This window comes from Nicotiana tabacum, chromosome 4 (assembly GCF_000715075.1).
Source record: "Nicotiana tabacum cultivar K326 chromosome 4, ASM71507v2, whole genome shotgun sequence".
NCBI classification, from domain to species: Eukaryota; Viridiplantae; Streptophyta; class Magnoliopsida; order Solanales; family Solanaceae; genus Nicotiana; species Nicotiana tabacum.
In genome coordinates this window covers 77,984,645-77,998,819 of record NC_134083.1, presented here as the reverse complement: position 1 = coordinate 77,998,819, position 14,175 = coordinate 77,984,645, and the positions used below count along the sequence as shown (strand labels likewise).

Below are 14,175 nucleotides of genomic sequence, written 5' to 3'. Positions count from 1 at the left end.
ACCATGAACTTCTTCTACTCATTGATTGAGCAGGTTCGTCTTTTACTTTCTCCATTGTTGAGGATATATTCTGATGCAATTACGTGTGGGGATTCTAGTGTATCGATTGCTTTTGAAATGATACAAAACCTTGTGGCTGCTATGGATAGATCATCGGTTGATGCCTATCATGTAAGGATATTCGACTTATGCTTGCAAGCTCTTGATCTGCGACGTCAGCACCCTGCTGCTGTTGGAAATATTGATGCTGTTGAGAAGAATGTCATTAATACAGTGGTTAGGCTTACCATGAAACTTACAGAAAAAGTGTTCAAACCTCTTTTCATGAGGAGTATTGAATGGTCAGAGTCAATTGTTGAAGAAAATGAAAATGAAGGGACCAAAAGTATTGATCGCTCTATTGCCTTCTATGGTTTGGTTAACAGTCTAGCTGAAAGCCATAGGTGAGTTGTCAGCACCTTTTATTTTTTCCGTTCCATGGTCACTTCTTTATGGAATTGAATTTGGTTCCCAGACATATACAATTCTGCTAATTGCTGTAGACCTTATGTGGATGATGACTTTGACGGAAAGGTTGAAATTTGGCCAGATACTGAAGGTCACAGTGTGCCTTTGCAACTTTCAGTGGATGCATTTGGCATATCACTCCTTCCTATTCCTCCCCCACTCGCCGCCACGCTTTGCTGTTACCTCTCCCCGCCCTCCCCTTCCTCTCTTTACCCCTTTTTGAGGGGTGAAGGTGGTGCTTTTTGTTGAGATTTCGATAGTACGGTCAGAAATTTCTGCTACTCATTAGTAGAGGAGGTTTCTTTTACAAAATGAGACTGATATCAGAGCCCTGAAACAGTAGTTTTAGCTAATGGACTACATGGTTCAGTTTGTTTTTGACCGCCCACCACAAGCTTATGATGCCTAGGAGGACTCTGTTATTATTGGGCCTTCATCCATGCCAAAGCTTGTTTACTTTTTTTATTACTCTTTTCCTACGTTTCTATTCCTTTCCTTCATTGCTATTGTTTCCTCTCTGAGGCAATTATGGCTATAGATGTGGAACTTATTGTTTGTTATATCACCTTGACTTCTTTATGAATCTTTTCTTGTTGAGCCACTATCTAGGAAAAAGTTTGAGATTATTGCAATAATACTCTTGTAAAGTGATGCTTATTAGCTGGAATACTTCTGAGAATATTAGGTATTGATATTTATGTTTCTCCTCAGATCATTGTTTGTACCATACTTCAAGTATCTGCTTGACGGCTGTGTAAGACATCTCATGGATGATGAAGATGCAAAATTGGCTCTAAGCCACAAGAAAAAAAAGGTCAAGCTTCAGGAAGCCAGTAGCCGGAAGAAGGATGCGGATGGTGGATTTTCCATCGGTTTGTGGCATCTAAGAGCTTTGATTTTGTCCTCCCTGCATAAGTCTTTCCTGTATGATACTGGGACCCTGAAGTTTCTAGACTCTGCAAATTTTCAGGTAAGTTAGACTGCTTATTCCTTTTTTTTTCCTTCTGTTAATTGTATACTTGGAGAAGCTTACCATGTCATTGTTTGCATTTACTGTTTGATCTAGTAAAACAAGTAGTTTTTCATTTTTCTCCTCTTGAAAATACGTGATATTCTTCTAGTATCATTTTCCTGAAGTTTCTAGACTCTGCAAATTTTCAGGTAAGTTAGACTGCTTATTCCTTTTTTTTTTCTTCTGTTAATTGTATACTTGGAGAAGCTTACCATGTCATTGTTTGCATTTACTGTTTGATCTAGTAAAACAAGTAGTTTTTCATTTTTCTCCTCTTGAAAATACGTGATATTCTTCTAGTATCATTTTTTATGTATCTCATTGTCTGCCCATACATTTGTATAAGGAAACCGTCAATGAATAAGTTTGTTTTCTATTGCTAAGGAGGTCCTTATTTAACATATATGTCACTAATGTTGATAGATTATCCCGTGATATGGTATTTGTAAGATAGATACCTTCAATTGTTAATGGTAGTATCCTTCTTAAAAAATATTTAATGGTAGTATGGATAGATCATCCTTTATTGTCAGTTGCTTGCTTAGTATGCCCAGATTGACTTTCTATGCCTGAATAACCAAATTAATGTCTTGCCCAGCATTTCTCAAAATTAGAAATGGAGCTAGTTTTGAATCTCCACAAAAAAATTTCAAGGTGTCAATGACACCTTTTTGTCAAATCAATATGTTTGCCAATTCCAATTTGTGCCTGCATTGGTATATCTAGACTACATATGTATGCTTGGAACTTACTAGATTGACCCGAGATTACTCGTACTATATTAAGTAATAAATCCAAGGCTAGTTGCTTTTGCAGTCGCTATAGCCCATAAATATGTCTTTCAATCATCGAGTGGGATGATGCCGAAATGGTCACCGAAGAGATGAACGACGTCGCTTGAAAAGATAATGAAAGAAGAAAACATGAGTCTGTCCGATGCTGGGTGGAAGCTCTTTCAGTCTTTACTTAGATTGTAGAGGTTCTGATACCATGCGAAAAAGTAGAAGAGAAGAATTCTCATTGACTGATTAATAATGTTCAGGAATAGGAGTCTTAGGTTACGTACATTATGACACGTAATAATTTTCAATGCCTAATAAGGTAAGTAAATATTTTATAATTAAATACGTAATATCTTAACATATACTACAGAGTATTCTGTTATTTTTTTCTTACTTAACAATGAATCTAGAAGTGCAAACTTTGGCATATATTCTCTTAAGGTTCTACAACTTTTGATCCTTTTTTCCCTTGTTTGTGTGTGTGTGCGTGGGGGGGGGGGTCTGTTTTATGAGCATCACCTGTTTGGTAAAAATTTAACCTGAAACCAAGATATATTCTGAATGCCGGAGAACGTATGGGTGTAGTGATTATTATTTTCATCCAACATAATACAAGTTGCTTTGCATACTGTTAATTAAAATGTGTGGTAATATAAGGTGTAAAGAACGTGTGTTGTGCTAAATATGAGCAGAAGGTAGGTTCTTGCTAGCTGTACAGCTGAAAGTGGCATAAATTTTTCCGACTGTTGTTTCATTGTTCCCTTCAGTTGACTGATATTCCTCGTGTTTCATTAGGTTCTTTTAAAACCAATAGTGTCACAGCTTGTAACAGACCCACCTGCTACCCTGGTACAAAATCCCAATGTGCCATCAGTGGAAGTTGTTGATGATTTATTAGTTGCATGTGTTGGTCAGATGGCTGTAACTGCTGGTTCTGACCTACTCTGGAAGCCGCTAAACCATGAGGTGATTACAAAATTTTTACTTTTACCACTGTTTATTATTTACTATTTATCTATTTTCTGTTCTGTGACCCACATTGGAAAATTTCCTGGGATCAATTCTGTTTCATGTTAATTTATCCGTATACGCTTCTACCACAGTGACCCCCAGAATCCCTCTGTTGAAGAGAATGAGAAAACTATAGATTCTGTGTTTGTTTTCTAGTTTTCCTCTCCAGCTGATATCTGAGATCCATTCAGTACTTTTAATGACCTGCTGATCTAAGCGGGTTGTATCATATGTCAGTTGATTATGTATTAGTTCTTTGGTAATGCTTAAAGTGGTCATCCTAAGTCGACTTTTGCCGTTTCTGTTACTATTGGTATGGGCTGCAATAAGAGATCAGCTTTTTTCTTCTCTATCATGCTACTCCTTTGAACTAATTGCATCCAAAATCTTATTCTACATTTTGTTTTGTTCATTCATTGTATTTGATAATACTAAATAGAAAATGACAAATTAAACCCACACTTATTTGTTGCGGGAATTACCCAAAAAAAGTTAAGTCTGCCACTCATCCTGGCAAGCTTTTGGGTATAACTTCTCAATTCTCTGTTTAATCATCAAATTCTCTTGTTCATTGCTCCTGAGACATTACCTGTGACCTGCTGAACAACATGCTAAATTGGATAAATGCATGAAATGGTAGTCTTTTTGGCGTTTATTAATTTACATATCTTTTATGCAAAAAACCTGTCAACCTTGTCTCGTCCTGATTTGATCACTCATTCGCTCCTTTGGCATGCTTAAGAAACCATAAAGTTTTTCAGAGAGATTTTGACTGTTCACACTATCTATACAGGTGCTAATGCAAACTCGTAGTGAGAAATTGCGCTCCCGGATTTTGGGGTTGAGAATTGTTAAGTATCTGGTGGAGAATCTGAAAGAAGAATATCTGGTCTTATTGGCCGAGACCATTCCCTTCCTTGGGGAACTGCTTGAAGATGTTGAGCTTCCTGTCAAGTCTCTTGCACAAGAAATTCTCAAGGAGATGGAATCAATGAGTGGTGAAAGCTTGCGGCAATATCTCTGAACTCATATTGATCTAACTCAATCATGAAATCTACAGAAAAGGGTGTGCAGTGTAGGGCTCTTATCTTCTGGCCCCTTCCTGTGTTGAAAGCTAATGAGCACCTCACAGCATTCCGCACTCCCTAGTCCTGCATGTGGAGGTATCAGGGCACATATATTACCACTTAGCAGGACTGGAAAAGCTGGGTACTCTCCGGGCTGATATCATATTTTCCCTACTTATGAGTTGTGCACAGAGCTCGGAAATCTGAGGATGTTCGAGATAATTTTGTAGCTGGTTAGGACGTTTTTAGGATAGAATGCCCTCATGTTTTGTAGCCGGTTATGTAGGATATTTTCTAGGATAGTATAGCCTCTTGTTAAGATGTATATACAAACACGATTTGTTGTGGCCATCTCTCTTTTTCTCTCTAGATGGGAGGCAATTTTTTTGAAAAGGTAAAACAGATTAGTATACTGCAGTTGTCAACAGTACATGTATTTGTTAAATTCATAGGAAGAATACTCAATTGTTTTTCAAGCCCAAAGCAGTTACCTTTTCTGTTCTTTAGCTTGCTTTGTTTTCCCCTCGGGCATAAACATTATGGTTGCAGCGAAAGCCTGAAACTTTCTCACTTCTAGTTGAGGGCTACTCTTTGTTGTTTGGTTAAGGTGTTTGGCAAAATGAATACAAAAAAAGTAAAAGATTTGCATGGAGGAGTGTTTTGAAGTACTTGGAAAAAAAAAGAAATCTACTTATACCTGCAAAACGTTCACAATCTTCAGAAACTACAATAATTAAATATCTTTTTCATTTGCACTAACTTTTCTTTTATCCAAAAGGTTTTCAAAAAGGTAGATTAAATTAAATTTAAAGTCCTACTACTCTGATGGAAACATGTTGAAGAGGCCAGCTAACACCATTTCTGACTCAACCAAAATTTGTTTGCATCGGATATTTATACTGAATTATATCAACTTACCATGGTTAAATGATTTGATAAGGTGAGAATATATATACAAATCAATCATGGTTTTCCAAGAGTTTATGAGCAAACATATATCATGCATCTACTGGATTGTTGGTCCCACATTCATTTGCTAGTGAATTTGAGACTATTCAACCTAGCTATTAATTGCCATGTGATATTCATACCTTTTCTTGAGTTTTAAGGTAATTTAAATAAGATTTAATAGCCTTAACTAACTAAATTTAATTGGTTTCAGGTGTCTGAGCCTAAATAAAACAATTGATGAATGATTTAATAAAAAGGAATAATTTGGAATAAATGATTGAAGAATTGGAAAATTGAAATAAGCAAAAGAATCGTGCCCGTGTGTCATAACCGTGGAGCCGATTTTGAGGCTAAAAAGGAAGAATTTGTTAAGTATTGAAGTTTAGAAGATTGAAGAAAAACCTGAAGATCAAATATTTTTGGCTCCACGATTTTGGATACCTAAAAGAGCTAAAACTCTGCCCACGAAAAAGTTTCAGCTCCACCATTTCAGTTCATGAAAAACACCCGAAACAAGACTTGAACTGAAGAGAAGCAAAAAATGTGGAAACAAATTCTTTTTGGCTCCAAGATTTAGCATTTTAGGGACATTTTTGTCAGGACTTTCACACTGTTATAAATAGATTCTTAGCTTATTAATTTTCTTCAATCATCTTTTATCCTTTGGTGTAAGACAACAATTATTAACGTAGTTTAGTAAGGATTTGGAATCTTCATAGAGTTTGAATTTTCTTACTCATTTAGTTTTTAATTATGTTTATCTTCTTAAATCAACTTGTAGTTTTTATCTTTAGCATGAATAGCATAGCTGGGGTTATAGACTCTTATGGTATTAATGTGAATAGACATTTGATATTCATTGTGTATTATTACTTGGGTTGTGATTACCTACTTATTTTCATGCTTTCACGCTAATTTGGTGATTACATACACTAGATTGAGCCCTCTATTATCTATTTCTTACTATGAAAAAGTAAAAGTTAGATTGGGTAGTTAACAAGTAGTAAGAATTTAAACTTACTTAGGAATTAATGAAACTTGATTAGTAAAATCAAACAAGGAATAAAACAAGGAATAGAAAGATTTCTACTTGGGTCATTATCAATTGGGGTCCTTAGAGATTTTTTAATTCCTATATAATATTTAAAATTTATTTACCAAAATTGTCCTGATTTTGTATATTACCCGCCCTAAACAAGGATTACTTACAAATTATATACAATTCATTATTAGTGCCTTAATTTAGGGGATTTAGTTGCATCTTTTTCTTATTTTTTCTTTCACTCCTCTTTTAATAAGACTCCTTCTAGCTGTTTAACATCCCTTCCCGGTGTTGCACATCGTCGCTCGCAGTGGGGAACAGTTTCGGTCTTTCTTTTAATTTTCCGTTGAATCCCAATTTAATGAGAAAAAAGGATTAAATGTTGGGTCAATTTTCTTTTAGTGATTTCTTAACGTTAATCTGAGTGATTAGAGTGCTTTTATACTCTATTAAATTTGAACTAGTAGGAGTGTAACTCAGTTTGGGAATAAGAAAAGGATCAGAAACCGATCACTTATATCTTGTAATATATCGCCTCCAAACTTAAGATTACTTTGTATTAGTATTTTCAACGAGAATCTATGCCACCCAGTTAAATTCTCACACAAAATTTAAATCTCACATAAATTCAATTTTTCCAAAATGCGGCGATGGCACTTTTATTGTGAAACTCGAAATTTTTCCACCAAATCATTCAGTTCCCATCAATATTCAAGTTTTTCAGTTCAAACAAATATGAATTAGTGCACATGAGTCGATTTGGAATTCATTCTCTACTTTTCTTTCCTTAATAAATCAATTGAGAAAAGAACAATGTATGGTACATTAACATACAGATTAAAAATAAATTTCGTACAAATTTAATGAAAATTTGAATATCTACAACAACATACATAGTAAAAATAACTTTCATACAACAAATTATATAGTATACAACTTATTTACAACTTATCTATAATTGTCATACATCATTTCTACCCAGTTAAATACAACTACAACATCATACAATTTAAATACAATTGTTATACAATACGTCTTTTGTATGTATTTTGTATATGATTTCTATATATTTTGTAAGCGGTGTATTCTTCTTCCTCTCTACAAATTTCATATAACGATTCATACATTATACAACTATTTTTCAACTTTCATATATCATTTAAATTAAAAAAATAGTATATAATTACAACAGAATACAACTTAAATACAATTTACATACAACTTTAATACAATCTGGTAAGTATATTGTATGTCATGTGTTCTTCTTCGTCGAGTTTCAATATGAAATTCAGCCAAAATCAAGTCTAATCTTTACCAAACACCCTCAAAATTGAGATATAAACTCCAAAAAATATTTTTAATTGTTTGCAACAACACCTAATCCAAGCAAATAATAGTTTTTGAAAATCCAAATTCGAATTCAAAGCTTTGAAGCTTTTTAATGGCTATCAATGGTGGAGAATCAAACACCTTCAAATTTATTGATTGACAATTTCAATTCGAACACCAATTATGCAACATGAAAGGAAATTGCTAAATTAACACTCTATATTAAAAACAATTGAAATTCATTGATAAAAAAAGAGGATAAAAGGCGAAGGAAGAAAAATTGGGGAAGAACAGAGAATGAGAGAGAGAGAGAGACGGAGGGAGGGAGGGGAAATAACTGATTCCTTATTCAATTCATAATATAAAGAAATACGCATAAATACTAATTTGTATATAATTGGTAAATTATTTATGCTCTTGTAATTAAGTTAAAACTTGATTATGGAGGATAAATAAGTTTCATATGTAGTATAGGAAAATAAAAATCCCTTTAATGTATTTCTTTGGGTTTGGAAGAACTTTTTAAGGATAAGCTTGCTAGAGTGGGAAAAGTTTAGCGGGTAGCTAACAATTGGACTATAATCACTACTCCAAAATATTTAGGCAAGCTAAATACACCCATGAACTAATTATGCCATATTGAGGTTACAACTCTGGTCCTTCTCTTATTAGAAATCAAACCATTTTACTTGCATTCAATGTGTTCAATAAAATTTCTAACCTAGTTCTAATAGTAATTTTAGGAGTAACTTTAGAAGCAGTTGAACAAACACTCTTTTGTTTGGAGATTACATTAAGAATTATCAAATTTGCACACACTTTAACACCTTAACACACACCTACTTTGTGTGAGATTCGATGACAATCTTTGTTGAGTTTATTATTTCTAATTATAAGATTGGGCATCATTACCACGTAGGCAATATTGTCTATTGTACAATTGACTCTATTTATTCATAAGATACGACTTTAGTATTTCAATAAATAAAATATTATGATATTTCATCAATTTTATTTTATAATTCTTTCTATTTTAGTTTGTTCTAAAAATGACTTCTTATACTTTTTGATAATTTTAAAATGTGTCCAATTAAACATCATTGTAGAAAAATAAAACAAAAGAATTTATTTTCTGAAAGTGAACGTATTGAATATCATATGCTCCCTTGTTTTTGGGTTGGAAAAAAATTAACTCTTTTTTAAAAATAATTTTAATTATATCATGGATGCACAAAGATGAAGTAGACCCTTAGCTCCAAGTAATTAAAAACATAAGAGAAAACCAAAAACAGAAACAAAACTTTGAATCCTAGTCCTAGGCAAATATATGAATGATCGCACCTAACTGACTAAACGTCCCCGTAACCAATGAAGCAATCTCATTGGCCTACCAATCCCCACGGGCCCCACACCTGATACGCGTATGACATATTCTCTGTATATCTCATTTGACTCCATTTACTTTACTACCATAGCTTTCCTTCCCATTACAACCTTCCTTGTTCTTTTCTTATTATCTCCCTTTCTCTCCTCTTTGTTTCTTTTATCCATCTGTATCGAATTCGCAGACACAAAGCTTTACTATTACTACTATCTTAAGTTTTCCTATCCATAATCAAGAAAAGAATATACAGAATCGAATCTCTGCAAAAAATTGTAACCCCATCACGCAACTCTACGTATTCCTTCTTTTCTCTTTGTATATATACAGTAACCCCCCTTCCTCCTCCTACCCTATAAGGAGGACCTGCGTGAATTTTCTTGAAATACCCAAAAAATGAGAATTTTTATTTTCTTGATTCTGTTTAATTTCGCCTTTGGACATGAAAATCTTAATACCTTAATTGTTGAGTTCCCTGAAAATACTGAACCCCAATTGAAGGAAACCATTATTGATGAACTTCAGTTAGAGTGTACGAGTTGGAGGTTTGCTGTGGAGACTAATAATTTAAGCCCATGGAAGACAATTCCAGAGGAATGTGCCGATTACGTGAGGCAATATATTAATGGTGGGGCTTATAAGTTGGACATTGATAGAGTTTCAAGTGAAGCTGGAACCTATGCAGAAAGCATGAAATTGGGCGGAGATGGAAAAGATGTTTGGGTTTTTGATGTTGATGAGACTTTGCTTTCAAATCTTCCCTATTATTCGCAACATGGCTATGGGTATGATTTTCATAACTTTTTTCAAGATTGGGGTTTTTAATTTTCTTATTTTAAATGGCAGTGTTGTGTTGTCTTTCTAGTACTCCTCTTTTCCAATTTATGGGGTGATATGGACATAAAGTATAAAAAGAAAGAAATATTTTTGAAACTTGTGGTCTAATAAGAAAAAATGAGAAGCTTAAAATTAAATTATTTCTAAATATGGAAGTCTAATATTCTTTTGGAAAATATGCTACATAAATTAGGATGGAGGGAGTAAGTGATAAAAAAAAGGAACTTTGTTATTATACTCGGAGTTATACTTAAGCTTTTGGGACAACTTGAATGTTGATATGAGATCTTATTTTGAGCATAATTCTATGTACATTTGTATGCTACTGATAAATTTTGTTGATTTTGTGAAATGGTTTTCTTGGGGGTTGTTTGTAGGTTGGAGGTATTTGACAGTGTGAAATTTGATGAATGGGTTGAGAAAGGAGTGGCGCCTGCCATTGGGTCAAGTTTGAAGCTTTATCAAGATGTTATGAGGCTAGGATTCAAAGTGTTCTTGCTGACTGGGCGTAGTGAAAGACACAGAATTGTTACAGTCGAGAATTTGATGAATGCTGGTTTTCAGGATTGGGACAAGCTTATACTGAGGTGAGTTATAGTGGCATCAGATTGTATATCAATAGAATTGTGTCCATTTATTGCCGGAAACTTTGAAAATGGAAATTAGCTATGATTGATTATATGTTGATTTGTACCTATTCTGCTCTATTTAGATCTACTTATAGTAAATAGTTTGTCATTTAAGACAATTTAGAGATACTTTGTAAAGCCCTTATCTAATTCACAATCATAGTAATTTTGAGAAGAATCAAATTGGTCCTCCATAAGAATGAATTAGTTAGAGGAAAGTGTGATGAGTAGTACTTCACCATTAGCTGAAATCAGTTAATTTTTGTGCATCTTTGTCATGTTCAATTGGTTGTTCAGGTTATGGTTGTATATATTAGACTCTCTGATATCAATCCAGGGAATTCTACATGCTGCAATTAATTTTCCAGGAATATGATTAACCCTACTTGGTCTGTACTAGGTAGCTCTAAAGGCATGAAAAGGAACCAAACTTCTGAAAACTGTATAGGTCAAATAATTCCTAGTCCAGCAAGATATTTACATGGCAAAAGATTTGGAGACCTAGCTATGAAGCCTTAGCAAGTGGATAACTTGTTAAAGTATAGGTGCTAAAACCAAAAGATGATTTTATCTTATGATGATTTATCAAGTAGATAGAATCCTCAGGCACAACTATTGGATGGAATATGACAATAAAACACCAGAGGAAAGTAGAAAATAATCTTATGCATTGTCTTTCCTTGTAGGACTCTGGAAATAGTGCTTTATGCTGTAGTTCTGAGCGTGTAATCTTTTGATATCTGCAACTTGTTTCCTTGACTTCACAACCAGCACATATTTTTAATCTAGGTGAGGTGAACCCTTCTTAAGTAGATTTAATTCTGTCTTTTAGTTGACCAATTTTTTCTCGGAAACAACCTCCCTATCCCTCCGGGGGTATAGTTATTGTTGTTGTTGACCAAATTTACCCCGCTCAAGAAGGCCATTATTTTGTTAATCTGGAAGATATCCTTCTGGGCGCCTTTGAATTACTTATCACATCTAAGTTCATAGGGGTGGGTCGAATGCAAGATGAAGATAAACATTAGCATGAATATTTTCCTTGTCTTTCTTCAATGCTCTCTGCTCTCTTCTCTTTAGATGTCAAAGTCTGAAGAACAGCATGTGGTTAACTTGTTGGGGTTTGGATACAGATAGTAGTCTTTGCAAAGAAAGGATACTAAGAAATATAGATTTGGTGTAAGAGTGGGTTTGGGGCTTTCTTTAGATGTGCGCAATCCTGGAGTGATTGGACTTAGTTTTCCATGTGGGGAAAACAAAATGTGAACATGTGCACTGGATTAATGTTTGTTAATGGTGCTATGCAGGGGTTCGGAGGACCATGGAAAATCAGCCACAATGTATAAATCAGAGAAAAGGGATGAGATGGTAAAAGAGGGGTTCAGAATAGTGGGCAACTCTGGAGATCAGTGGAGTGATCTGTTGGGTTCCTCTGCTTCTATTCGCTCATTCAAGCTTCCTAACCCAATGTACTACATTCCTTGACATGAATGCCAATATTTTTCTTCTGTCCAGTGGCTAAGCTGCTGCAAATAATGGAATTGTAATTCTTTGGGCACCAGAAAATTGATGAATTAACTAAGATACTGTGTCATACCGGCTATCATTTATACTGCTATTAACATAGGTTGGCAAAGACAAAATCTGAATTCCCTCTATTATGAAAGTTGATCCTGTTATATGTATTAAATGGACATTGATCCTTATTCCTCTTGGTAATTAATTCAACCTTCAACCAAGTGCATTTTTAAACCTTATTTGAGCATAGGTGTCAACAGTTAATATTATACCAATTTTAAAAAATATGTATATAAAATATCTAATTTTGCGGAGAGATCATAGGTGCACATGCCCCATATTTTTGCCTATAAATCCGCCCATGCCTGTTAGTGCTTACCAAAACAATGTTAAATTTGGTCAAGGGAGAGTGGATAAATTTTTTATTTATTTTTGTAACAAAAGAAAAGAAAGAAAAGTAAAGAAAGCCAGATCCGGCTTGCCCTAGAGCTAACACTCCTCATGGGAACTGCAAGCCTGCAACTAACTTAAATCAATTTCGATGCTGAAGATATAAAGGTTCAAACAGATGTGTCATGTAAAACTGGAAAAATTGCATGGGGCGCCCTATTTGGTCGTCCTTTTATAAACTTATATCCGTTTTATTTTTTTGTTTGTATCCGTATTCATTTTTTTGTTAAAAGTATTTTTAAAAGATGATTTTGCCCTTCTTTAATAAAAGACTATTGACAAACTGCAGGACAAAAACTTGAGCATGTTTAGGCTGAAGTTTTAGCAAATAAACTAAAAAACTTCAGCTTGTTTAGACTGAAGTTTCAGATAAAACTCAGGACAAAACTGTAGACTGCGTTACAAAACTTCAGCATGTTTTGGTATGAAATTTTAGCAAATGAACTAAATAACTTCAGCATGCATTAGCAAAAACTCTTTAGAAAATTACATACTGCAAGACAAAAACTTAAGCATGTTTAGTCTGAAATTTTAGCAACTGAACTAAAACAATTCAGCATGTTTAGTCTGAAATTTTAGCAAATGAACTAAATAATTTCAGCATGTGTTTGTCTGAAATTTTAGCAAATGAACTAAATAACTTCATCATGCATTAGCAAAAACTCATTAGAAAATTACATACTACAAGACTAAATAACTTAAGCATGTTTAGTCTGAAATTTTAGCAAATGAACTAAAAACTTAAGCATGTTTAGTCTGAAATTTTAGCAAATGAACTAAATAACTTAAGCATGTTTAGTATGAAGTTTTAGCAAATGAACTAAATAACTTAAGCATGTTTAGTCTGAAGTTTTAGCAAATGAACTAAATAACTTAAGCATGTTTAGTGTGAAGTTTTAGCAAATGAACTAAATAACTTAAGCATGTTTAGTCTGAAATTTTAGCAAATGAACTAAATAACTTAAGCATGTTTAGTCTGAAGTTTTAGCAAATGAACTAAATAACTTAAGCATGTTTAGTCTGAAATTTTAGCAAATGAACTAAATAACTTTAGCATGTTTAGTCTGAAATTTTAGCAAATGAACTAAATAATTTCAGCATGTTTAGACTAAAGTTTCGGATAAAATTCATGACAAAACTATAGACTGCAGGATAAATAACTTCAGCATGCATTAGCATGAAGTTTTAGCTTCAACATGAAACAGCTTCATGCTACATTAACATGAAGTTTTAGCTTCAAGGTGAAACAACTTCATGCAAGTGTGATTCTAAAGATGAATCTGGACAAGTTTCTGATTTTTTTATAAAGTTGCTGAGAGAAGTGGAGGAGGTCGTTTTATATCTTTTGTCAAGGGTGTAATTATCATATTATTACGGATTTTTTTTGAGATGGCTAACAAATCAATAATTTTAAAAAATAGGGTATATGTTAAAAGGTGACACAAATATAGGGTATGTACGACTGCAAATCCATCTGTAAAACTCCCTAAAATAAAACATTATTCTTTAGAAGAATACAACTCAACTCTTTATAATAATCAGAATATATGATGTTCCTAGCATAAATTTTTTCTTGAAATGGTATTTATCTTATAACTGATCACGGAATTCAATTCTTGATAATCAGACGTCGATTTTACTCGGATAAGAATTAAGATG

General features: G+C 33.7%; 2 protein-coding genes across 3 annotated transcripts in view; both read left to right on the top strand.

Moving 5' to 3' along the window:
• The window catches only part of LOC107795963 (uncharacterized protein At3g06530), a 32,804-nt gene extending 27,942 nt beyond the window's left edge, over nt 1-4,862 (top strand). For both annotated transcript variants that reach the window (XM_016618672.2, XM_016618671.2), the window contains exons 36-39: nt 34-443; nt 1,219-1,477; nt 3,097-3,267; nt 4,106-4,862. In XM_016618672.2, coding sequence (XP_016474158.1) covers nt 34-443; nt 1,219-1,477; nt 3,097-3,267; nt 4,106-4,336 — 1,071 coding nt within the window. In that variant the 3' untranslated portion in view covers nt 4,337-4,862. The remainder of the gene's footprint in view (nt 1-33; nt 444-1,218; nt 1,478-3,096; nt 3,268-4,105) is intronic.
• Nucleotides 4,863-9,172: 4,310 nt separating this feature from the next.
• Nucleotides 9,173-12,231, top strand: LOC107795964 (acid phosphatase 1). The gene is made up of 3 exons (XM_016618673.2): nt 9,173-9,867; nt 10,297-10,506; nt 11,856-12,231. Exons 1-3 carry the CDS (start codon nt 9,479-9,481, stop codon nt 12,031-12,033), a joined length of 777 nt encoding a protein of 258 aa, XP_016474159.1. The 5' UTR covers nt 9,173-9,478; the 3' UTR covers nt 12,034-12,231.
• Nucleotides 12,232-14,175: the final 1,944 nt, after the last annotated feature.

Bases quoted from the DNA above. Each gene is read 5' to 3' on its own strand.
- LOC107795964 (XM_016618673.2), top strand. From the start codon at position 9,479: ATGAGAATTTTTATTTTCTTGATTCTGTTTAATTTCGCCTTTGGACAT. The intron at 9,868-10,296 runs GTATGATTTTCA...GGTTGTTTGTAG, and splicing joins TATTCGCAACATGGCTATGG to GTTGGAGGTATTTGACAGTG. The intron at 10,507-11,855 runs GTGAGTTATAGT...GGTGCTATGCAG, and splicing joins TGGGACAAGCTTATACTGAG to GGGTTCGGAGGACCATGGAA.